This window comes from Zalophus californianus, chromosome 6 (genome assembly GCF_009762305.2).
Source record: "Zalophus californianus isolate mZalCal1 chromosome 6, mZalCal1.pri.v2, whole genome shotgun sequence".
Lineage (NCBI taxonomy): Eukaryota > Metazoa > Chordata > Mammalia > Carnivora > Otariidae > Zalophus > Zalophus californianus.
In genome coordinates, this window is record NC_045600.1 from 62,267,767 (window position 1) to 62,294,667 (window position 26,901).

The 26,901-nt window shown below is 44.1% G+C and overlaps 1 protein-coding gene across 1 annotated transcript; it reads left to right on the top strand.

Annotated features, from left to right (window-relative positions):
• Window positions 1-25,941, top strand: EGLN3 (egl-9 family hypoxia inducible factor 3). The gene is made up of 5 exons (XM_027571653.1): window positions 1-683; window positions 19,218-19,337; window positions 20,919-21,055; window positions 22,794-22,867; window positions 24,297-25,941. Exons 1-5 carry the CDS (start codon window positions 327-329, stop codon window positions 24,326-24,328), a joined length of 720 nt encoding a protein of 239 aa, XP_027427454.1. The 5' UTR covers window positions 1-326; the 3' UTR covers window positions 24,329-25,941.
• The last annotated feature ends 960 nt before the right edge of the window (window positions 25,942-26,901 follow it).

Here is a 26,901-nt window from a genome sequence, read left to right on the forward strand (position 1 = left end):
CTCTCCCCGCCTGGGGCCGCCGCGGCACCAGGGGTGGGTCGGCATCTCCAAAAGGGGCCCTTCGACTCCACGCTGGGCCAGTCCGGCGCCGGGTCGTGGAGCCCCGCGCAGCTCCCACTGGTCTCTGAAGGGATCCCTCCTCCCAGAGTTTCGCGCAACTTTCCCCTCTCCCTGGCGCGGCGGCGGCGGCGGCGGCTCGGGGACCGTGGCCGCCGCAGGTAGCTGAACCCCGGGCCACGCTCTCCGCGCCTCGGCTGCGCGCGCGCGTCGGTCGCTCCGGGTCTCCGTGCACGCTGGGGATCCCCGGGCTCGGCTCTGAGGGCGAGATGCCTCTGGGACACATCATGAGGCTGGATCTGGAGAAAATCGCCCTGGAGTACATCGTGCCCTGTCTGCACGAGGTGGGCTTCTGCTACCTGGACAACTTCCTCGGCGAGGTGGTGGGCGACTGCGTCCTGGAACGCGTCAAGCAGCTGCACTGCAACGGGGCCCTGCGGGACGGCCAGTTGGCGGGGCCGCGCGCCGGCGTCTCCAAGCGGCACCTGCGGGGCGATCAGATCACGTGGATCGGGGGCAACGAGGAGGGCTGCGAGGCCATCAGCTTCCTCCTGTCCCTCATCGACAGGCTTGTCCTGTACTGCGGGAGCCGGCTGGGCAAATACTACGTCAAGGAAAGGTCCAAGGTAGGACGCGCGCGGGCTGCCCGCCGCCGCTGTAGCCCGCGGGGACTGGGGACTTTCGGAGCCCGTTGTCTGTTGCCTTCGCAGGGCTGCAAGTGAACTTTAGTTTTTCACCGAGAGCGAGCAGTCGGTCTGGCTCCCCCTCCTCCACCCCTCCTCCGAGCGAAAATCCATGCTAAGGGACTCAGGTGTATCGTTACGATGACCTTCTGTTAACTGAAATAATGGGTCTGGTGGGTCAAACCGGACAAGCTGTGGGTTTGTTTGTTTGTTTTTTTTTTTGGTCTGAATTTAATACGTGAAGGTTCTCAAAGGTCCAGATGAGGGACAGGTTATTCAAAACACTGCGTATGATCTGAGACACGTGTGAATTCATATTAAATGGCCACTTTAAAGGCACCTACTATTGTACTTCATTGTGTTCAGAGGGTATTCCTAAAAAAAAAAAAAAAAAGGCACTGCTCAAGAATTCTGGAGACAGTTGTGATTTTTCGGTGTGGCATTTGGTGTGTGGAGTTTGACAGGTGAGAAGAAAGTTTGACCTGTGAAAGAGTAAAGCTGCTTTTCACTTTTGAGTGAGTGGTGCCCTTGGCTTGTTGCACCCAGGACACTAGGAGATCACCCACTTGATTAGAAGATTCTCTGCTGCTGGGTGCTGAGCCCTACACCACCACCTTCCCTTTCCTAACTATCAGATCCACTCAAAACAACTAGTTAAGCGATGGGGAGAAGGAAGTCAAGTACCTCTGGGAAGAGACCATGTTTTTGTTCACACAGCCAGAAGTGACTCCCTGGGTGGTAATTTATCTTGGAAACATTTACAGGTACACTGGCAGAACTATGGGAACGTGAAGTACAGCCATGCAGGTCCATGTACATTACTTTGGGATAGTCTGGCTACTCAGTCTTCTCTACAAATGATAATCCAGTGCTTTTCCCGTGGCAGTTCTGAGTGATTTGCCCTTTTATTGCGCACTGGTCAAGGTGCACGGGGAGCTGTAGAGAACTTTAACACAGTGAGGCACAGCGTGCTAGCATGAGAAGAAAGGGGCACCATTCTTAACCACATGTGTAGTATTTCTCAGTTCAAGATGGACCCTTTGATAAAACGTACCATTATCGTCTCATTTGTCTCGTAGACTGAGGGGACATTTTTAATAAAGGGTGAAGACTGGCATGTGTAGGAAGGAAGAGGTTGGAGTGGGGGAACAGAGTAGGGGAGAAAACACATTGCTGTATTCCTTTCAAGCCAGGAGGACAGGAATAGAATGAGAGCACTTATTAATCAGACACAAAGTAAATCTTGAGAGAAAATGCTGCTTTCTAAATTTTGATTTGGGGAAAATTCAGTTACCTGGACTCTGTAGAAGGTTGATGTTGAAGTGTTTCTTTACTCTTTTATCATTTGGGTGATTAGAAAGCCATTTGTCTTGGTTAGTTTTGTTTTTGTACTGAGTGACCTTGCCTCCTGGGGTGGGAATGGTGGGGGGGGGGGTGAAGGGCTAGCCTCAGTGTTACCTAAGTGCTTGTTGCTTCAGTCTGGAAGAGCAGATGACTTCTTATCAGTTTTTCAAGTTTCATTTCAACTCAGGTGCTAAGAATTTTACCCCCCGGCATTCTGGGAAGTAATTTGCTCAGAGGGAGGTCAGAATTAATTGGTAGAAAGATGTCACTAACAAATTTGAAAGTTAAGGATTTGTATTTACCTGTGACTTAAAGGACTGTCCGTGGTAGGGTTGTAGGCTAGGATTTGACTCGACAAATTGAATGAGAAACACTGTGTACGTCTGGGTAAGGAAAAAGAAAGATCTCTAGATCTAAAGATTCTTCAGTTATAGATTATCTTCTGGATAGAACAAATAACTTCTCAGTTAACCCTTTCAGAGGGTCACTGAATTGAAAAGAGAAATTCATCTTTCGTCCATAACCTAGATCTCCAGCTTTTCTTTGGTTGTCTTGGCACAAAGCTCTTCATTCCTGTCCTTTAGAAAAATCATCTCTAGGTTGGGATATTCCGTGGCCAACTGGAGCCGAATGTAAACCAGGCTTGACCAAACAATTATTAGAGTCAAAAAATAAAAAGTTTGATTTGCTTGTTACATAGTTCTCCTTAGCTTTGTGCCCTTGGGTCTTATTAAAGCATCTACATGATGTACATTAGTTTCACATTAATTTAACTTTCTTCTCTTCCCTCAACTGAGTGCCTTACTCTGTGCTGCTTCCCAGAGTAGTGATATAAACCCAGTTTCCTGCTGCATCCTCCAAGCAGGTGTTCAGTAGAAACTAAATTTTTAAAAGGTAGAATGTGTACATTTATTTTCAAATTTTATTTATGATGTATTATTATGGAAAATTTCAAACATGTATATGAGGTACAGAGGTTGGTGTAATGAGTTATGCTCCTATGACCCATTTTCAACGATCGCCAATTTATACATTTGTTTTAGACCAGTTGTTTTTTAGATATTTCTTGGGGTTATCCTAATTAAATACTTTTTTTCCTTGGACTTTTAAAGGTCATTGAATAATGCAAGAATGCCCTTTATCTCAGTGAAGCAAAAGCAAAGGCATGGGGAATAAAATAGAAATATATATGTTGGACCTAAAGTTGAAACCGTGGAAGAGAATGGAAAGAAATATTAAAGGCTTCTCCCTTTCTGCCAAAAAAAAGTTGTTACCAGTCAGAATTTATCTTCCTTCACTTTGTTGGAGAAAAATCCAAGGGTGCTGGAGACCCTCTGGGGAAGTGGTTTCCTAAAATGCACAGCAGCATGGCGCCCCCTAACTTCAAGCATGGTCATTGCTTCCAGGCTATCAAGAGATTTCTTATCTATTACTGCCTTTTGGAGAATTTAGACCATATCCAAGATAAACATTGGTCATAATTTGCTCCTTTTGCTTTGGCTGCCTAGATCTTGGAAATGGCTGTTTTCCAGAGAACGTGTAATTTATGGAGCCGAATGTTCTTCCTGCTTGAAGCATCTCAGTGTAGGCTCACTATTTAGTAACTTTAACAATAGTAACTACTTTTTATTGAGCAGTTTGCCTGGTCTGGCCCTGTGCTAAGCACTTTATAAACACTGTCTATCTGATTTAGTCTTCAGAATCAGAAACTTCAGCAAATTGAGTGATTGAATTGTTCCCCCAAGGTCACAAAGTGAGTGGTAAGCAGCAGTTTATCTTAGGTGTTAGGGGCTTAGGCTTGGGCTCAGGAACTTTGTGGCCTCAGGTAAGTTGCTTACTTTTCACCAAGTGTAAAACGAGGGGTAATAATACCTTAAAGCTTTTTTGGGGGAAGGAGCATTAAATAAGATAACGCACATAAAATTCTTAGCGGAATTCTGTGCCCCCGTGAATGTTATGAGGCTGTAAGCGGAAGATTTAGAATTCTAACCCAGTTCTGTCTGACTCCAGAGTTTGGGTTCTTGACTATTCTCTTTTCCGTCCTTGGATTTGCTCAGTGGCGTTCGCTCTGTGTGGGGGTACTGTGCAGGGGCTGGGGATACCAAGGTAAACAGGCATAATCTCTGCCTCATAGAGCTTCCATTGCCATGTACTTTCGAATGGTAGGATCCTGTAGTTCCCACTCGATTAATTCCCAAGCTTACAACAGCAAAAAGACAAAACCCAAACATTGAAGAGGAAAGTGAAGCGCTGGGCTAATGTTTTCCTACTGTTATTTGCAGGAAAAGTATTTGCTAACAAGGTTGGTTGTGAGGATCCCTGACCAGAGTAGTTCTGGACAGTGGGGTCACGGGAGTTGTACTGTGAACAGATAGATCAGCCCGCCTGAAGCAGCACAGACAAAAGATGCCTCAGCAGTAAGTTATGAGTAAAAGAAAATGGGTTGCAAGGTGGTGGGTGAGCAGTAACAGTTGTAGCCCACCCTTCTCATGTGATATCGGGAATATCTTTTACTCGAGGGAGCTTATCATGGCTGCAAGCTACTTTAAGCAAAAATGGCATAATACACTCAAAGATCAGGATATGTCTCAGGACCCAAGTGCAGGAAATGCGATCAGGGTTCGCAGAAGACTGGGGCCATGAACCAGGAACCCGAAAGTCCGAAGGACAGCTGGTGTGTTAGTTGTTTTCTGCGGAGCTTTATGGCCCTCATCTTTGCTTCTCTGCATGTGCCCTTAATTTCTGCCCCAACCTACTTACCATCTAGCTTTGGCTGCTTCTCCGTGCATATGGCTCAAGATGGCTGCCTCACAATGGCCACCCAGCCTCAGTTGAGACATAGAGAGACTCAACTAACATTCCAGAATCCCTGTTTTCATTCTCTGGAGTAAAGTCTGATGGTTTCACCTTGGTCCAGGGGACCTGTCAGCCTGGGTTGGGGGTGGTAGTGGGAGTGTAGAATCCTATGAAACCATAGTTGCCGGGGCCAACGAAAGGTCCCGTTCTTAAAGAGCACGGTGTTTGAGGACTAGACACCGTACACGGTGTCTCTGTAATTAAGATCTTAAAAATCTATCTGTGAAGAAGATATTTTAGGGGGACGAGTCACTGAGTTTGAAGCACTGGAATATCTTCTTGTAAGGATGTGAGGAATTTCTAGAAAAGGTTTTATATTTCAAAATAACTTAGCTCCTGGAGGAAGGACATTAATTCAAGGAAATAATTTATAGGATACAACCTCAGTGACAGGGAAGCAAGTTTCCCCACTGGGTGAGCTTTCATAATGTTCTTGGTCGATTTTGTTGAATGACACATGCGAGCAAGGAAAAGACAGTAGGGGTGTGTGTGTGTGTGTGTGTGTGTGTGTGTGTGTGTGTGTGTGTGTGTGTGTGTGTGTGTGTGTGTATGTGTTTACCTTGTAATTTCTTTTGCTCAATTTTGGGCCCCTGGCCACTCCACCACATCTTATCTGCTTGCAGTGATGTGACAAATCAGCAGGTATCAGTTTATTTATCCACAAATCATTAAATGCCTTGCACTGCGGTGGACCTGTACACGGACAGGCAAAGGGAGGTGGAAAGTGATTATAAAACCACCTAGAGAAGAAGTATGCTGAAAACAGAGTGGGGTGATATAGTTGTCACCAACTTTGCTTTCTCTTTTTCTGGTTAAACAGTCCCCCTGTACACTGATTTGTCACTTTTTGTTTTCTCCTCTTTGGGCTTTCAACAATTTCTCTGTTTACTTAAAGTGAGAAGTGACCAAAAATACACAGACCTTTAATAATACAGGAGTTTAGAGCTGGAAAGGTATGAGAAATCACACCTATCCAGTCCGTCAGTCACTCAGCAGGTAAGGTGTTTTTGTATTTGGAGAGATGAGGTCTTATGCAAGCCCTCAGAGAAGGGATCGGGATGTGTCTCGGGCCTGAGCAAAGAAAGGTACTTTAGAGAGGGGCTTGCTTCATGAGTCAGGTAGGCTAGGAGACAGGGTTGTTAGGTTAATTCAGTCACATCAGCATGTGATTTGGGAATTTTAAGTATAGTGATGACTTAAAAATGATAAACACCCTTAGGTGGAATTATGTGCGTTCGACTTTTGGGTGTCATGAATTATTTCCCTTTCTGACCTTGCTCAGCTCAAGCAAAATTTGTAAATTCCTTCCTGTATCCTGACTCTGGCTAGAAAAATTTCAAATTTGTAAATAACAAGCAGCCTCGCATGTTACTATTCCATTCCGTAAACACACCATGTATGGAAGATTTCTCTGCCGAAGCTCCAAGGTGGGGTGGAGTTTAACCCATAATGAGCAGAGCACGTATGAGAAGCATCTCCAAGCACTCCAGCATCGTGCCCTTCAGGATAAAACGTAGAGGACCTTGCCTGTGGGCCACGTTTACTCAGTTTGGCAAGACCTCTGCCTCTGACACACCTTTGTGGCCTTGGGTACATTAAGTGACATTTTGACCCAAGTCTGTTGAGCACCCAGGAAGCAGCTTGCAGCTTTAGCACTATGGAGAAGGTTATTCATTCTTTGTTAATTATTACAGCAACAGATTTGACCATTTCTTTGTAGTAGCACTTTGTAGTTGTTAAGTAATATTGCTCTAAGAAATGGGTGTCATTTTTCTCTAGTGTTTGTCAAATGCTGACGTTCTGACAGTAATGATAGTTCAGATGTATTCTGCTGGGCAACTGCCAGGGGTGCCCAGCGGGTAGTGGAATCCAGAGGCACTGGAATTGTAAATGCGACAGACAAATCATTTTATGATGCCAGACTAAGGAATTCAGTTTTGGCTGGTGGCCAGGAGCCGTTGATTTGGCTCAGATTCAGAGCCGTGTGTCTGTTTGCCAAGCGAGATTAGTTAGCTTGGTTCATTATACATAGAATTTATACCCCGTTTCCCTCGATTATCTTAATCTCAAACCAGGGTGGCACTTACCTTAATTTTGTATCTTCTTTTGATGGTGATTTGTGGGTTATATTCGTATTCTTGGTTTGGTGAACTGGGAGTGACTGAGGGTTTTATTTTTCACCCCCTCCCCCAACTCGATCCCAGATTTACGGACATGTGGGTGTATGGTCATATGATGTGGGCTTTCAGATCTGGGACTGGATTCATTCAGTACCTCCTTACTGAGCGTCCCTCATTTTTGTGCCATGTGAATACCTCCTTATTAGGCCATGCCAGGTTTTTATCCTTCAGGAGATATAGTGATCGATGTTTCTCAAGTTCTGGAATAATTGTGTCTATTTCATACTAAATATTCTTTTTCCTCCCAAAATGAGGCCAAAATGCTATTACCATGTAAAACAAGTTCCAAGCTACAAAGGATCAAAGACTATGATGGTAGTCTCGGGTTTTTTTTTCACTGGGAAGAAAACAAAACGACAAACTCAATTCCAGGTGTCAGTGACATCTATTTCTGGTTCTGCTGGGGGAGCTTGAAGCTGTTTTGAAGTGTTCAGGATAATACTCTTTTGAGCATTGCTTGAAAGTAGTAAGGACATACCATTTTAAACAGTTCGCTCTTCTTCGGGAGCTTGCTCTGTGTTCTCCCTACACAACACGTAGAACAAAGATTTCTTCCTGTGCCCCTCCCTCCATGCCCCCTCCTATTTCTCCCCATCTTTCTAGTTAAATCTGAGGGACTATTACTCAGAGAGCTCCATACCCCCACACAGAACTGACAGGGAGTCTTTTTTTGTGTGTGTGCTTTTGGGTGTTTTTGGATGGCTTCTTTCGGATTCATACTGTTTTGCAGGTTAATTTGAATGACCGGAGTGGGTGGATAAGCAAAACCTTTTTATTTATATTTTTATTCTTAATTTTAATTATTTATTTCTTTTAAGATTTTATTTTTTAAGGAATCGCTACACCCAACGTGGGGCTCAAACTCACAACCCCAAGATCAGGAGTCCCATGCTCTACTGACTGAGCCAGCGTTTTAAAACCCAAAACATTGAACACTCTGGCAGGAACATGCAATATTATTGGTTCAAATTTGGCCTGTTTTGGACTGTTTTGGATTTTTGTTTTGGTTTTGTTTTAGGTTGACTGTGGAACCTCAGGTTTGTCTTTTTTTTTTTTTTCTTTTTCTTTAACTAAATTTTGTTTTGCTTTCATAGTAGGTAGGACTCCCTGCGGAGGGAATTATTTTAAAGAGACTTATTTTAACCGTAAATCACCTGCCTTTGTTTCCTGTTCTCCCTGTGATCCATTTTAATGTGATTTTGCCAGACTGTAAGTAGTCCAAAACCCAACACTAATCATGTTGTCTCCATGCTTTCAGCAGACCCAACCATGCTCTCACCCCAGTGTCTACCGTACGTGCTGTGAACTTCTTACCATGTCATTTAAGGTCTTCCATGTCTGACCCCATTTGACCCCATCTGACCTACACTTAATCTCCTGCTGACCGACTTCCCTTCCCTCCCACTCCCTGAAATGCTGGAAGCTGATTTGCCAGGCACACTGAGCTTCCCTATTGTCTTCTGCTTTTCAGAATCCATCTTAGTGCCTTCTGCTTCCCAGAACTCTGTGGGTAGCTCAGTCCATGCCTCCCTGCTACATATAGACGTACCTGTATTTACTTACTTACTTAGTTACCTTACCCTCCATTTACTTATAAATGCAGAGACTCTTAAGCTTGATACATACTTTTAGTGCCTCAGAATAGTCTCTTACAATTCATAGGTGCCTGACTTAATTTCATCTTCAAAAGGAACTTTGATTTCAAAGGCTGTCAGGGTGTCAAAAAAGCTATAAATATTTTGTTAGGTGAAAAAAAGATTTCGCAGTGTGGCCCCTAATTTGATGTCAAAGTGTTTAAATATTTTATTATATTAACATGCTATGAAGGAGCCTCGCAAAGACAAGACTTTGGCTTTATGAGGTTTTTTTTCCTCCGTTGTGAAATTTTATTCTTGGCCCCAGAAAATACCCAAGGCACGCCTGGATCCTGGCAGCTCATACCTACGGGGCTGGTGCCGGGAAGCAAGAAAATCCAGGACCGTGAGCTTGGAGCCCTGGCTTCTGATCCTGGCTCTGGCAAGTGGTGTCTCAGGACCTCCATCTCCGTTTCTGCATGCATGAGATAGATTTTTATTTTTATATTTTAATTTAATTTAGTTGGTACCAACCACTAGGCCCTAGGATGGGCAGATTACATTTTAGTTCATCTCGCCGTGATCTGGGGCAAGTCTGTTTTCTGAGCCTTGCTTTCCTCATCTATACCATGGATGTGATACTATTTCTCTGCCTCCGGGATTATAGGGAATTAAATGAAAATTGAGACTGAATTTCCATCTGAGAGGGCAAATAGGTGCTCTCAGTGCTTCTTATTTGATTCCCGAAGAGACTCCTACCCGCGGTCACACTCCAGCGCTGACATGACAGTAATCCTCAGCAATGCCCCAGAGTTACAATTGGAATGTTCCCTGCCAGCTTTAGGAATCACACTGCCAAGCCTGTGCCAGAAACTGCCTGAGGAATCCCTGCTGTGCCCACCACCTCCTCCGTCTACCCACCAGCCTCCCCAGATTAACCAGCGCCTGTGACTAATGACTCTCCACCTGCTACCATCTAGGGTGAGGCGTTGCCCAAAAACTCTTGGTTTTTGCCACGGAATCGTCATGGTTCGCAAAGTGGGGTTGTTGGACCAGCTGCATCGGCATTGTCTAGAAACTTGCCATAAATGCAAGTTCTTGGGCCTCTCCCCAGACCTTGTTAATCAGAAGCTCATGAGTCCTCCAGGTGATTCTCACACATGCTAAAGTTTGAGAAACACTGAGTGTAATGAGTAAGGAGGCGGGGGGAGGGTGCTATAGCTTCCTACACTTTCCCTGTTAGTAAGAAAATCAGAGTTCAATCGTTTGCTCAGATCTGAGTTTATTCGTTGCTACAACGAAAACATACAAGCACGTGAAGTTTATTTGGGAGATTTTTTGAGAAAAACCCACTACCTGTTAACATGTTAAGACACTTTTTTCTGTTATTTGTAGCAGTAAACTTAAATTTTCTAGAGCCAGCTTTGGAGCGCGGTTTGGATCTGATTCCCTCCTGTTCACGTTAAATGGAGAGGGGGAAGGAAGAATCTTTGTTAATGACCTCATGAGGGTATTGCCGCCCTCCGTGGGCCCAAGAGTCTCGCGAGAAGTGTGAGCTGAAGGCACCAGGAGGAAGGAGACAGGATCCTCGTGATTTTGGATGAGCACAAACTGGAAGCACAGACTGCTTTGGTTATGTGTTAACTGTCGTGCGCTCCCCATGAATCCCACACAGAAGCCCAAGGTGGTGTCTGGCCCTCTGGGGTCGGATGGCTGCCCCATGGGAGACCTGAGAAGGCCGAGGTGAGGAGCTCTTTCCGGGTGGGGAGGAACGCTGACAACCAAATCCATCGTGGTGGGAAGTCAAGGGTAGGACCTGGAGAAGGGCGGAGAGTAGCTACCGCTTGGCCCTTTCTTCCGCCCGGAGTGTATCTGGTGAGTCAGGAGAGTCATCTGAGAATCAACCTTTTTGCTTTATCTTGGAGCTAAAGCGGTTGCTCTGGAAATAAGAGCACCTGTTTCAGTTAACAAATGCTTCCTGATACTTTAGAAGCAGTGTTTAGTAGTGGAAAGACCATGCTTAGTTCTGTAACGTTCCATGAGTTACTTCGGGTTTCTCACCCTATGTTTGTGAAATGGGGCTTTGTATATTCCTTGGAAGAACATGGGGACACAAATTAATGATCCCTGTCCCCCAGATTCAGAGCCAGCCACTCCTTTATTTCTAGTCCCCTTGCCGCTCCCCCAAATAGTTTCTACTTTGCTCTCAGAGGAGCCTTTTACTTTCTACTCCTCGAAGTTTCCCCTCTGCATCCCACTCCTCCCCTAGGCCTCAGTGGGTCTGTATCCAGTGTATTCTAGTTAACGTGCTTTTCAGAAAGTTCTGTATACAGTGGATTCCAGTTGACACGCTACTACTGGAGTTGTCTCCTGAGCAAGCTTTGCTTGTGAGTAAGGACAGCTTATCTCATCTCTGGCATTCCTTTGCATTTACCAGGTGCCGCTCCTTTGACAAAAACACTTTTGTATTTCCTTTAAAATGTTTTCTCCCTTGGTCATTTATCTTCTGACTTTGAAACAAGTGTGAAAACCTTGGCTGGAGCTAACAAGGAAAGGTCCCAAGACGCCGATTTCCTCCCATAGAACCTGGGCCTGGGAAGAGCAGCCTGGGGATGACCTGGGCTAATTGTTGAGCAATTGTATCCAAAGCAGATGTGGGTTGTGCTGGGGCTGCGGAGAGTTTAGAGTGGGGGTGAGTTTGCTGTGGGAGTAGCTGAAGCAAAGACCATGTGGACAGCTGGTACTTTGCACCAGGAATGAGTCAGGCTCCTTTGCCCTGTGCTTTTGTTAACACCGCCCCCCCCCCACCCCAAACCATCTTGGAGCTTTCGTTCACAGACTCAATACCAAGCACCCTCCTTTTTCATATTTTTGTCTTTTTTTTTTTTTTTTTTGCCCTTTACAGTTTTCTATGATTAGGGAAAGGGTGCTAGGCAAGGGTGAGAGGGATTCAGATACTTAAAGTAGAACCTAAGATCTTTGTTCCCCCCAAAATGGATGACTTGGTTCATGGTAGACATTAGGTAGGTGGTGCTGATGAAGCATGACTTGATGATGGAGGCCTCACACTCTGCAGCCAGACAAACTGGTTTCGAAAAGGCAGGGGACCGAACCTCCTGGTGCCTCAGTTTCCCCATCTGTAAAATAGACATAAGGATGTCTCCTGCCATATGGGGTTATTTATGAATATTGAATGAGGGGGGCTATTCAGGAAACACATAGAACAGTGTCAGGCACGTAGTAAGCACTATACAAATGTTTGTTCAGTAAATCAGTGTGTCTCCTGAATGTCATAGGTTCTCATTCCAACTGATTTGCTGTGTGTCATTTCTTTCATTGAGCAGATAGATTTTTCCAGGTGCTGAAGGGCACATGTAAATATAAGATCTGGCTTCCTAGAAAGTTCTCTATTTTTTCCAGCATAGTTGCCGTGTCCCTAGGGAATTGCTGGTAAAGTGCCTGGTTTTTCTTAGCTTTAAGAAGATTGTTGCATTTTTCATGTGTTTTGACTGGTAACTTTTTTTTATTACCCGTTTATAAAATCTTGTCTTACCAATTATATTTGAGTTATGGATTCCCTTAACATATTTGAGGATTCATGGCAGATGAGAACTTAAGGACAGCCATATTTAATTTTCTGACAGTCCTGCAACCGCAAACATTCTTGTTTTCCTCTTATTCTCAGAGCCTTTCTGAGAACTGCAGGTGAAGTTTTGTTTTTCTGAGAAGGCTGTTTCTCACAACAAAAGAAGTTAAATACTGTGAGTCCCTACCCCCATATTGCCTTAAGGATTACCCATGAATTTGTTTTTCTATACAAAGACGGTAACTTGGAGGTTCCAGGGTTTTAATGACTTTTCCTGAGAACTTGTGAGCAGGGAGACTCGAGCTGCTGCTCACCTTCCCCATAATCAGGAAACGAAATGGGATGGTATGTGGAAAGCACCACCCCAAGTGCCACCTGGCCGCATAGGTCCTCAGGAAATGGCAGCTGATACAGTAAGGAGAAAGGCGTTGGAAAGGTTACTGTTAAAGGCCCCTCTTAATGTCCTTCACCCTGAGTCTGGCTGACTTTTGCTGATTTCATAAGTGCAAGGAAGCACTTATTCAAAACATTTCTCTGGTGACTCGGGTAGTGCCGGGGGAGGGCTGTCCTGTGCCGGTTCCCTCGGCAGTCTGCCCTGCTGTGTGCTCGGGTGTGGGCTGGCTGCCACCCTCACGCAGCGCACGTAGCCCTGTCACTCAGCCGGCACCCTGCTGGCGGGGAGCCAGGCCTCGCGGGAAGGGCCGCCTTTCCAAACCCAAACAGCCTGTATTGATATGTCGATGTTTCCTGGCCTGTTTACTGTGCTTAATTGCAGAGCTCTGGCTGAATCCTCTCCAAGGAGAGGAATTAACCACAATTCAGAAAGGAATGACAATAGTTTCTTAAATTCTTGGCCTCGCAGAGTTTCAGTGGCTTCTCCTGGGAGGGTGATTCACTCAAGTTCATGCACGAAGTGCAGGATTCCCTGGAATAGAATCTTGATCTAGTGCAGTCAGACTTTACAGTGAATCCCCTGTGATTTTATGCAGGCATGTGTGTGTGTGTGTATGCACGCGCGCATATTTTTGAGGTGGGGGTGGCAGCCTAACTCTTTAATGAAGAATTTCAAGGGGCTTTGGCATCTGGTAAAACTGCCATCACTGAGCTAGGAGAACTAAATCGAAGGTTCTAGAGTCTGGGTAGTTGGTGGTGGTTTGGATGATCCCAGAGCTAGGACCAAATTCATAGTAGAGCAGAACAAGGGCACGGATGGAAAAGTCTACTTGGGGACAGGTTTTCAAGTGAAGATGGTAAATTCCTATCCCCACAGGCACGATGCTGTCACCTGACCGGAAAGGGGTGGAGAGATCCCCATCACCAGAGCAACTGAGAATTGGTTAGACCTTCTTACTTTTATTTTCAGAATTACCAAAACTCTTGCATTTCAACAAAATTCATTCATGGGGGGGTATGATGATTATTGCTCTAAACTGAAAGTGAGGTTTTGTGTCGCAGTGCCCTGGGTTTGGGAAGAGGCTTTTTTTTTTTTTTTTTTTAAGTAGTCTCCACAACCAGCGTGGAGCCCAACGTGGGATTTGAACTCAGGACCCTGAGATCAAGATGTGAGCTGAGACCAAGAGCCAGATGCTTAACTGACTGAGCCACCCAGGCGCTCCAGGAAGAAGTATTTTTAGTGTGGATTTAGAACAAATGAGGAAGGCAGAAGTGGTTCTCAGTGTAGAAATAGAATAGCAGAAAACATTTTAATGAATAACTTGAGGCTTGTTGAAAGGATTACTTACCTTACAGTTGTAATTTGTCTGGTGTTCTGACTCCCCTGAATTGTCGGATACTGAAACTTTGGGAAGGAGAACATGGTAGTTGGCCAAGGCTCACGTTATTGCTCACCAAAAGTATATTTCCTATATTTTCCTCATTTTGTTACATCAGTCTTTAACTAGAAGCACTAGGCAGAAGGAGAAAGGTAGGTTTGCTCTTAACCAACAGGATAGATAACAAGCAAGATGCCAAGGTAACTCGTGACAGTTTGCAGAGTTTCCTACTTCTCTAAAGTGCCTACGTTATCTACAACTAATGTCTTCATGCCAACCTGGATGAAGTTAGAGTGAATGTAGAAGTTTCTAAAGCAGTTTTTATGTTTATGAGCGGTTCATCATCACCTTGAGAGCTTGCTTTTTTTGGTTCAGTTTCAGATGAAGGATGGGACTGACAGCGGTGTGAACTTTGCAGAGTGACATTTTCTGGAAACTCTTGTATTTCTTCTAAAGTCTTTACACATCGGGTTCTCCGTGTAGTTAATTGTCTCATGGTGGAGAGAGGAAGGACCCTGTCCAGAGCCGACACGGCGGGAAGGCTGGAGGAGGCCCATGGAATGTGGATGCCACTGAAGGATGAGGCCGTGCCATTGGACAGGATGCATCTGAGCCAGGCGAGGAGAGATGGGGGAGTGCCCACCTGGCGCTCAGGAACTGTCCCAGAGTAGCTTGACTGCTTAGGAGACCACAGACGGTGACCTCAGAGTAGAGCCTGTTGTATTTTTTAGTGGCCCTGGTTAAAAAAATGGGATAAAACCTGTTCAGGAGAGTTTGCATGCACATCTGGTTCCGTTGCCTGTCTCTCTCCTAAGGTCTGCAGATTTGGAACACCGGGCCTTTGTTACAAAGGACAGCAGACTCCCTGCTTGTAGGCAGCAGAGCGCACTCACCGGAGTTCTGACACATCTATTCCTGATTGGCTTTAATCATTTATGTTCCTTGGAAGCACCAAAAGCTGTTTGAGTTAGCCAGTCCTGGATTTGAAGCTACAGAGCACTTAAGTAGAGTCCGGTCCCTGAAGAGGAGACATTCAGAAGCCCTGGCTGAGGGGAATAGCTTAATATATATAGCTAAAGAAGCAGCGTTTGGTGTATGCCAGGCCTTGCACTCAGCATTTTACACGACTTAACTCCTTCAGTCCTCATAAGCCCATTTTACAGATGAGAAAACAGAGGTATGAAGAGGTTAAGTACAGGCTATCCTGTATTTAGGTTGCATTTTATTCAAAGTATGCTTGTGCTCAAGATCATTCATAATTCGAAGCAAATCCTTACAAAGACTGACTGGTCCACTGAGTGGACCAAAATACGGGTTTGACCGTCACTCAACCAGGTAGCTTTGAAGTTATGCTATTCTTGACACATTTCTTTAAAATGGATTCACATTGATTGCAAATTAAAATGAGTTGATTAATATTTTTAATTTGCTAAATTAAATTTTACGTAAAAGGCCCCTTTATAACTTGTTTAAGACCAAGTCATACTAGTGAATCTGACTCCAAAGTCATGAACGATGTGAAATACGTTTCTATCAAAATCTAGATCATTGTTATTAGGGAGGTGGTTAGTCTAACTGGAGGCTGGATGGGTCAGGTGTGCCCCCTTCCCACCTGGGGGTCTGAAGTGATCATCATCGCTGGATGGACAGTGGAGGTTGCCGATGGCACTTTTTGAAACTGGTTTATACATGCAGTCAAGCTGTGGCTGCTTTCAGTCAAGAGCATTCTGTGTAGGCATTGGAATGGAAATCTTCAGCTTTCCTTTTCCAACGTTACCTTTGGGATTGTTGAGATATGGTTTCTTAAGCCAGCTCAGTGATAACTCCAATAGAACCACTGTTTTTGATTCTACCTGTGGTTTTGGGGGAACAGATTTTGTTACTTGGATTTGGCTATTAAAATTCTGTGTATCTGTGTGCATCTTCAAAGAATGCATAGACAGTCCCTGCCTGAATGTGGCCACCTAGATGTCTAGAGCACCTAGCTCTGCTCTAGAGCTAGCCTGGGAGGGGTTCACCCCTCCGCTCATTTCCTTTTGCCACAGAGCTCTAGAAAGGCCTCCAGGGGTGGTGGGAGGGGGGACTGTGGGGTGGGGGCACAGCAGCGTCAGAGGAAGAAATGGTGGATGCCTTTATATATTATAAATCCCTTCCCAGGCTTGATGAGGCTTAGATAGCCCTGCAGTCGAACCGCTCCGTTTCTGGGGTTTGTTTCTGTCCTCTGCACAAATTGGCACAGAAATGCATGACTGGTTGTTGAAGGGAGTGTTGCTTCTCAACACATCCTTAGCCTCCTGGTTCTAGACTGTGTCAGAGACCAACAAATAGTTGGGAATGTGCCCAAGCCTAAGACCTATCTCCTATGGCTCTTGTCCAGAAAACACTGATAAAATTGGCCTGTGTAGTTTCGACGGGCCCACCGAGGCCCACAATAATTTCCTTCCATTGTTTCAGATTTGATGCTGTGGCTTCAGAAACCAGGAGAGAGGGTGAAGATTGGCTCTGGCCAGAAAAATTCCCTCTGTTGCCCTCCCCTAAGCAGTTAGATACTTTGCTGACACTTAGGAGTTTTGTGCTAATAAGTCCCTGGGAGGTGCTAGCTCTTTTTCTGCGTGTGTGTTTTGTAGATGCAGGTATTCGTAAAGGAGGTACTACTGTGAGTTTGTATCTACTTTTTTCAGTATTTACTGCAAACTGAATTCTGTGGCAGACAGGTGCTTCATAATGCCCTGAAGAACCCTGTTGCTCCTTCTGGGGTTGCTGCTTAGCTAGAGTCTCAGACCTTTGGAGGCCCTCCAACCTGTGCCCCTCCTTCTAGAAAAAAAACTAGGCCTGGGATCACACAATTCGTTGCTGAGGGAACCAGATGGCAGGCATCCAGACCACTGACCTTTTCCGTAGAGTAGGACTGTTTAAGAATATAAGATTATATAGTATGGATGGGGCACTGTGCTTTTCAGGGCCTCACAGTGGGGGGAGGTTGAGAGGGTAGGGAATCTAGCCTATAAATGTTTGTGGCTTAAGTGACTTTCATTATTGGCTCAGTGGTGGCTCTTACAATCCTAATAGCTGCTCCCAGGGATGAGTAATTCCCTAGTCAGTATAGGTGACTTCATTTATCTCTTCTTCCCAGCCAGGCCCATCATTTCCGCCTGCTACCAGTCAGCTTTCTTCAAGCCATCCTTTGCTTGGTGGTCCCATCATTTGTTAAATCTTGATTGCAGTGGCCTCAACATTCCACTTTCTGGACGAGGTTCGGGCCAACAGCCTCACTTCAGCTCCAAGATACGACATTGCATTGACATTGTTAGATGCTCAGAGGCGGGTTGCGGGGATTGATAGCCACATGAGGGATACGGTGATTTAAGAGTTACGATCATTGTTAAAGCCAGGTTGCTGTTGAGCCTGATTGTTCTAGTATGCCGTGTGCGTGAAGCCTTTGAAGCTCCGTGCTTTGTTCATGTTTTCATGCTGCTGCTGGGAGTGACTTGGCGGCCACAGTGTTGAAGCTGATTCGTTGAGCCACTAATGCCTTAGTTTGAGCCTCTACCTGACTGATGGTTTTACCAGCGAAACAGCCCTGCCCTTTATGAGGGAAAATACCAACTGGATCACTAAGTGTATGTTTGAAGATAGGTTTTTAAAAATGACAGAAATCTTGGGGCGCCTGGGTGGCTCAGTCGGTTATGCCTTCAGCTCAGGTCATGATCTCAGGGTCCTGGGAATGAGCCCCGCATCGGGTTCCCTGCTCGGCGGGGAGTCTGCTTGAGATTCTGTCTCTCCCTCTGCTCCTCCCCCCGACTTGTGCTGTCTCTCTGAAATAAATCTTTAAAATAAAATGACTAGAGACCGGACACCTGGGTGGCTCAGTCAGTTAAGCGTTTGCCTTCGGCTCAGGTCATGACCCCAGGGTCCTGGGATCGAGCCCCATGTCAGGCTCCCTGCTCAGCGGGAAGCCTGCTTCTCCCTCTCCCACTCCCCCTGCTTGTGTTCCCTCTCTCGCTGTCTCTGTCAAATAAGTAAATAAAATCTTAAAGAAATGACAGAGACCTCTTATCCTTTAGAGGACAGAGCCATTTGCTTATTTATTCACTTAATCAAATTTTTAACAGACACCTTCCATGTGGCAGGCACTGTTTTAGGCACTAAGATTGCCTCAGCCAACAAAATAGGAAAAATACCCCTTTCCTCATCTTATGTTGTCAATTCCAGTATCTTCCCTGCATACGCCTCATCCCTATGAGAATATTTGAGAAATAAGGCAGTGTCCTGTGAAGAGAACTAGCTTTTGCATTTTGCCCCTTGTTTTCTATTCCTTGCTATAATTTTCCCATGGAACAATTAGAGGTTTGATACCTGCTTAATAGTAATTCTCTAATAGTAATTTTTAGTAGGATTTGTTTTTATGGCTTTCTACTTTATTCCTCCACCTGGCTGTTACAGGTAGTGCCTGGGCAAAGGAAGAGAACTTCAGGTTATTGCCTGATGGGATAGTTATCAGTAGGCAAGACGATGAGCATTGTGAAACATACCTAGATGTGTCTGTGGCTTCCTCTATGAATTGGACCTGATTGTGCTGCCTGTGGTAACAAATTGGGGCACAGTTTCCTTCCTTCCGACTGACCTTTCCCTTTTCTTCCTGTCCTAAGTATTTTATTGAGCAAGCCTGATCTTTTCCGCCTTTGTGATTGGTTCCTATCTCTTTGTCAATGCACGGATCTTTAGCCATTGTTCTAAGACAGCTGGTGATTCGGTGATTGAGGAGCACTTATTATACCAGGCATAATCCCTAAACTCCATTACCCAGTGAGTCTGATTTTGTGGGTCTAGGATGGGAACCCAGAATCTGCTTTTTCAAAGAGGATTGGAGAAAAGCAGGGCATCCTCATGATGATGTAGCTGGGTTACTGTCTGAAATGTTCTAGAACTGTGGGAATATTGCTGAACCACTTTCCACTTGGGCTGAGCCATAAGGTATGACTTGGCTGTTAATCTTACACCACGACGGTGAGTCTCGATTTATGTACTGTCCATGCAATTAAGAAGCCCGTGGCCGCCTGTAAATGTCACATAGCACCCAAAGAAACTGCATTACTCAGCTGTTCCCCGGTGGGAGAAGATGGTCTCGGCTTTGTTTAACCAGCTTTCTTGGGATTTCTCCATAGGCAATGGTGGCTTGCTACCCAGGAAATGGGACGGGTTATGTTCGACATGTGGACAACCCCAACGGCGATGGCCGCTGCATCACCTGCATCTACTATCTGAACAAGAATTGGGACGCCAAGGTACTCTGGCATAAAGGGAGTAGAACGTGGGGCTAGAAACTCTAGGGGAAATAATTCAGATGACTTAGAGGAGGGTTTGGAATTCATAATTCCCACGGATGAATTTTGTCTACTTCACCATTTCCTTTTTGTCTCCTACTATGGTGTTAGTACTTAAGTTGATCAGACGAAAATAATGGATGTGAAATTAATCTGGTGGGGGCAGCGGGGGTGGGGGGCAGTAGGGAGGGTCATTACTAGGTTGTGGGAAGGGTGGTTGATAAAGAGAAGGTAATTTATTTTAGGAATGGGGATAAATTTTTTGGGGGGGATCTAATCCAGAGCTGGTAGGACTTTCAGTGCACAGTAAGATACATACTTCTTCCTTCCAGCAGCAATGTTGTGAGAGAATTCCACAAAAATAGAACTAACTGTAGGATATAAAACCGGCCCCAAGTGAGGTTTCCCACACAGTTCTCTTGGGGTGATATGTCTCATTGGTGGCCGCTTGCCATGGCTCACCATGGTTTGTGAATGTCAAAGGCTTTCTGGCTTATTTTTGTATTTTTGAACATATAGATAGAGATATGAAGTCTGGTTCCACGCTTACAGACATTTGTCTGGAATTTGTATGCTTTCTGAAACTTAAGGATGATTTAGGAGTCAGAAGTCAGAGAACTTTTCAAGCTCATTTGGCATTTGAACCTTCTGCATCTCCATTTTCTGTTCATTGGGGCAGATACCGGTCATCCGAAAGCACAAGGATATTTTATCTGGTGTCAGGGAAACAAAACCTGGGAAACCAGTGAGTCAGATGTCTCTTCTCCCTATTTGGTAACATGATTGGAATACATCCCTTAGTTGTCTTTTAAAATCTTGAAAGGTAGTGTTATAGGCAAGAGAGTAAAGTTATCAGGTCAGTGATAGTAAATCATGAAGTATGAAATCATGCAACAAATATTTGAGTGCCTGTTAATGCCAGGCATTGTGCTGTGCAGAAGCATTGATGTGTGAGGCCTGGATTCTACCTTGATATGGTTATCCCAGCAGGAGATTTGGGTGTACATATTTTTAAAAAGAAATCAAGGAAGAGAGTGATGCATGTACTGAAAAGTGTAGATAAGGTAGTCTGAGTTCAGAAAAAGAATATGTAACTTCCAGCTGATAAGATCACATAGGAGCTGGAGAAATTCAAAAGAAAGCCGTAAATTCTAATTGAAGGGGATGTTATGTGTGATGACTGTCCTAGGAAGTTCTTAATATTAGATGGAACCATATGAAGTTGCCGGTGGGTTTTTGTAGGTCAAAAACAGATGTTGACAGGTTTGTGTGATTGGATGTAATAGCACTCCATTTTGTGTCCACGGGTTTCATGACTGGGGTAGGAAGGCTTCATTCCGTATGAGGTGGATAAGGAGAGATGACTAGCTAAGTTGGAAAGAAAAAGAAGTACAAGGTGTAAGGTTGGAGAGAATTTTGGGAGTAATATACACCTGGACTGGAGGTTGGAAGATGGCCTTGTTTCCAGATGAGGCTGAAATACCATTGTTAGCCAATTATGTGTGAGGCTAGGAAATAATCCATCTTCTTTGTGGCCCTCAGCTACACGGTGGGGTCCTGCGGATATTTCCAGAAGGGAAATCATTCATAGCAGATGTGGAGCCCATTTTTGACAGACTCTTGTTCTTCTGGTCAGACCGCCGGAACCCACATGAAGTCCAGCCTTCCTATGCGACCAGGTAATAGCCAGGGCCATGATTCCTCCTGAGAAGCTTCTGTATAGAACCCAGTTCCCAGAGAAGTCCCTAAACTTGCATCCTGTGTATATGAGGGACCAATCACACTCCAAGGCTGATAGCAAACCTGTTAGAAGGCAATCACAGTTAAAGGGGAAACTAGTATTCCTTAGGTTCTTCACAAAACCTAATGTCAACTGGAACTGTTAACAAATTGTTTTCCATTAGGTGAGCGTGGTGGGTTCCAGATTTCCCAGTGTTTTTCCCTTCTTCCTTTGCCATTCCTCCCTGAAACAAATCTAACATTGAAGTAGCCCTAGAGACTGTTGGCGCTCACATATCAGGAATTCTGATGGTTAACTCCGGATGGGTTTACAAGTTGCCTATTGCAAACAGAGAGAGAACCTTGAGAAAAGAGAGAGGAATTTGTTCCGACTTCTTTTCCTTTTTACCCTTTCTTTCCCTTAAAATTGGTTTGGGCCCACTGTACCCATCATGTTCCAGGAATGGGATTTTTTTAAAAGCCCCTTCTTTAGCTCAAGCATGAGAAGGTTTTCAGAGTAACTCAACAATTAAACTTGTTAAGATTACACCAAGAGTTTCTAGATTAATACCAATTTCGGAATATGCCTCTCATTACCTTTGTTTTATGGCCTGAGCTGGAAACCAGGTGGTGGCCCCATGCTGTGGGGATGCAGCTTGAACTGGGAATCACAGTTGGGGGCAGGGGGAGAGAACTTTGGTAGGATAATGACTTGAACCTTAACAAGCCTAATTAAATTAGAATCACATGTGTGAAGTAGTTAAGATTTATAGGTGTTCCCCTCCAGAAATCACCATCTGAGCCCCACACAGAGTTGCATATTAAATGTCAAGTTGGAATGTGCCCTAGGTGAGCAGGTAACTAATTCTACCCCCAGAGCCTGGTTGTGGCTTGTTTAATAGGGTATGAAAATTGGCCCCTGTCATTTGTGCCCGAATTCCCTCAGGATTCCCCAATCTCTTGATGACCTAAGTCACAGGAGAAACATTAGCAGATGTTGATGGGAAGCCCTTGAAAAAAATCAAGGGCTGTAGAAATTCCAGTAGTTAATAATAATTAGAAAATGAAACTTTTTGAAAACTCATGCATGAAATGATTCCTATTACAGTCTGTCCCATAGATGGGATAAAGCAAATTAATGGAAACACAGTAGAAAGCTTGAGGGCATCATTATTCTGTTGCATCCTTGCCTCAGTATCCAAAACTAAGGAAAGCAAGCCAAGAGCTTTAAGCGTTCTGTCATTTAAATAATTTACTCTTCAAAGCTTTACTCAACTGTCACCTCCTCTTCTCTGTGTTCTCCCCAAAAGCTTGGGTCTCTCGAGTCTTGATTAGAATGACTCCCTTCTAGTCCTATCTGTGTAGATCATCTTGACCTGTCACATTATTTGTTAAATTGCCTGTCTCCCCTGTGAGAGCCTGAGCTCCTTGAGAAAGCGGCAGATTTATTCACAGGATCATTTGAATTCCCATTGCTCAGGATAATGCCTGCTGCATACTTGGAATTCCTTACGTGTTTTATTACATTTAAATAGAATTGAAACCAGGGAAGTTTATTTTAAATTAAAATTGGGACGGACTTCTAATAATAGGGAAGACTTTAAATGTTGGCTTTACGAATGCCTCTGATGTGAGATTCATAGTATTTTTTATTTTTTGGTAGTATTTTTAAACTTCTTTTATATCTGCTTATCACAGATACGCTATGACCGTTTGGTACTTTGATGCTGAAGAAAGGGCAGAAGCCAAAAAGAAATTCAGGAATTTAACGAGTAGGTGTTTGAAATTTTTCTGTGACTTTTAGTCGGGTCAATCTATGACTTTCAGTTAACATTTGTATATATATTCTGATATATACTTGACCCTTGAACAATGAGGGTGGGGTTAGGGGTGCTGACCCTCCCTCATTGAAAATCTGCATATACCTTTTGACTCTCCAACACTTAACTAATAATTGCTTCCTGTTGACAGGAAGCCTTAAACATAAACAGGCAATCAACACACATTTTGTATGTTCTGTGTATATTCTATATTATATTACAATAAAGTAAGCTAAGGAAAAGAATGCTATTAAGAAAATCATTAGGAAGACGTTTTGTTCCCCCCCCAAAAAGACGTTTTCTTTTTTTTTCCCCAAAGATTTTATTTATTTGAGAGAGAGAGCATGAGAGAGAGAGCACGAGCAGAGGGGAGGACAGAGGCAGAGGGAGAAGCAGACTCCCCGCTGAGCAGGGAGCTGGATGTGGGACTCGATCCCAGGACACTGGGATCATGACCTGAGCCGAAGGCAGACTCTTAACTGACTGAGCCACCCAGGCGCCCAAGAAAATACATTTTCACTACTGCGCTGTATTTATCGAATACAGTTTTTGTGGACGTGGAGCCATACAGTTCAAATCCATATTGTTCAGGGGTCACGGCGCTCTGTTCAGTCCTGGGCTGTGGCTTAGCCTCACGTGTAATGACGTCTTGATGGGCTGAATCCTGAAACCCTGGCCTTAGCTCCCCTGGAAAAATCAGAAAAAATGCAAAGGACCTCCCCTGCGAATGTCCACTGATTGTGTGACAGTAAATAGTTAACCTTTTATCATTAATGTTCACCCCTCAAACATAGCATTCAGTTTAGCCCATGATTTTGGCACATTTCATAGGGGATACAATGGAGTGCAGCTAGAATGGTTAATGTATTATATTGGTGTGGGACTGTGACTGTCTCTACAAACACTGGGCTCACGTAATACAAACTGAGTATGACTTAACGCTGTTCCCTCCAACCTTAACGCCATTCCTGTCTGCCTCCAGCTGTAAGGCAGCGTTTCCCAAAATATGTTGTCTCGAAACACTCATCCCGCTAGTGGTCTTGCCAAGTTGGTTTGTGAAAGGTAAATTTCTGGCCCCCTAAATGTGGGAAATGTTACATACTGTATCCTTCTCTTGAAGAGTCACAGTGGTCATTGGCATGTTAATCAAGAGAAGTTCATCTAAGATTGAAATAAAGATGTATGCAACATTGCCTGTTACCCATTTGGAACCAAAGGAAACACATTATGCTAAGTCCTATGGGGCAGGGGGCATTGTGCTCAACTTTGTATTATAGGATGGGAAGTCTTCGCTGGAGGCTTTTTTGATGCCATTTGTGGCATTAAACTCATCAGATCTGGCTCCTTACCCTCTTTATTTTCTCTTCTGTCCCCAACCCAGGGAAAACTGAATCTGCCCTCACTGAAGACTGACTGTGCTCTGAAATCTGCTGGCCTCGTTCATTTTAGTAATGGTTCCTGAGGTCTCTCTAAGAGTTGAAATCCAAAGAAGGCCTCTTCCATGACTCGGTGACAAGAAGCCCCCCTCCTGCTTGCATCCCTCACATCCCTGTCTTACGTATGGTACTTTTGTGTTTTCTTGCCAAAACTGCGTCCACCTTCAGACACTCTCTTTGCCAGATGAACTCATTTGCTAACTCCAGAAATACCTGCAGACGACCTAGCTGGCCAGCGGTTGAACCGATATATTTGGTAATACTGGCTATCAACACAAGATCCTGGAAGCATGGGCAAGGGAATGAATCTTACTTGCACTTTATGTACACTTCCTGGTTTGAAAGGAGGAGGTTTGCAAAGAAAAACAAAATGGCGACAGATGCCACCGAGAGGCATCCGTGAAGCCTTCACCGCAGGAGACAGAAATTGGTGTCATCTGAACAGTTTCCAGATGTTCTCAATCCCGGGCTTTTGGGGTTTCTGGAGAATTACCACAACCTAGTGACATTATTACCTCTAGAAAGGGCTAGAGGTAATGTCCTAGTTCTCAATTTAGAAGTATCCTGTGGGTGGACACCCTCTTTTTCCTGGTCCTGCAACCTGGACTTGCTGCCTCTGCCCCATTTTGCTGAAAGTAGGGCTTTCTGGTCACAGATGATCTATCATCTATCTTTTATTTTCACTTCTTACTTGGAGAACCTAATTCCCCAGAGGCAAAAACTAGACCTTAATTGTTTGGGTTACTTTGTTGAAATGGAATTTGAATTTCAATTGAAGGGGAAAAGAACCCACCTGGCAGGTAGCTTCAGCAGCAACAACCTCTGGTAACTGGTATTGAGAGACGTGGGTCTACCAATACACGATAAACCTGTGTGCATCTTGGTCCGTCGGAGAATGGCAGTGGGGTTGGAAATGTAGGCATTCCCGTGTTTCAGTTTTCCTTTTCAATGCGCTCACCCTTCTTGTTTAACAGAATGAGACAGTAACAAAAAATGGGGTGTTGTATTTTAAAAAGGAAATGGAAAGTAAAAATCCCAGAAGGCTATTTGAGTTTGTCCACGTTTTCTGTCCCTAGTAGTCTTTCTTCAACAGAACTGAAGCACAGGTTCCACTGCCTCAAGAATTCTGAATTGTGCACCTATTCTATGAAAGTTTAGTCTTCCTAGTTTTCAATTCCATTTTCGTTTTTTAAATCCCCTTAGTGTCTTGCATACAAATTCCATGAACATGAAAGAGCCAGAAATATATTCTTCTTTTGTCATTTATAGGTATATACACTTTCCAAGAAAGAAGCTTATTTTTTTTTTTTTCCATTTCTGGTTTTGGAAAATTCCCAGATAAGACTTGTCTTCATTCTCACAACTGCTCTATTTTTTTTCATAGTGCTTATCACCTTCTAACTTCCCATGTAATTTACTTATTTATTATGTTTGTTGTCTCGTATCCTTTCTCTAGAGTGTAAGCACAATGAAGACAGGGATTTTTGTATGTTTTTAATCAACGGAATGTATTCCCAGCACCTAAAATAGTGCCTGGCACACTAAGGGCTCAGTAAATACTTTGTTGAATAAACTTCCTCTCCTACCTTAGTGTTTTCGTGGCTTGATTCATTTCCTCCATCCTTGGCAAAAAAGGCTCGCTAGAAGTTTTTATACACCTCTTTCTCTCATTGACTTACAGATTGAGGCTAAGAGTGTTAGAAAGCTTTGGTCCTAGTGTCATTCCGTATCTGTTTCCCTGTTGGAATAGGTCTTTGACCACCATGAGTCTGAAAACTGAACAAAGAAAAATTCTGCCCTTCAGGAGCTTGGGACTGTAGGGGGAACATGAGAATAGCCTCAGACAGGACAGAGTACATCCCTCCTTTGGAACAATTTTGAAAAACAAAAGGATGAGAGAAGGAAAGAACGTTGTTCACTAGGAATTTCATATCCCACAAAATTGTAATGAAGTTTTTCCCACGGTTACTAATGTCATGAGGATGCTAGTGACAAGATTCTGAAGGAATATCATGTCATTTCAATAGTATGTGTTGTATCTTTCACCTGAGTCATTATTTTGACTTGCCAAAAGATCCGACCTCTTGGGCCTTGGCTTATTCCTTTCAAAGGTCCTGTAAACTAATAAGCTAAATACCAGATCAATTTTGAATGCACTGATTTTTCTCGTGGTTGAATCTGAGCCCTAGAAGATTGAACCTGGAAAATAAAACTAATAGTGTCTGCTTTTTGCTTCTCTCTTTGACAGCCCACTTAGGGGAGGACTCAGCCCCTATGAAGAAACATTATTTGGCAAATAATCCGATCAATTTCTTTTATGTTCCTGGCAATGAAATGTTAAGAGCCCACCTCAGTGTTACGTCACCTATATGGTGCAGAGTCCTCGGTAGGAGATTCAATTTTGAACCAAAGATCCAATTTCATGGAAATAAAAAGTCTTACCTAAGTGCATTAAATAGATCTACTAGAGTAGTTAATATCAATTAAATGCTGGGCTGTCTGAATCATGAATTATCCATTCAGACGTGATTTTGTTTTTCTTCTTTAAAT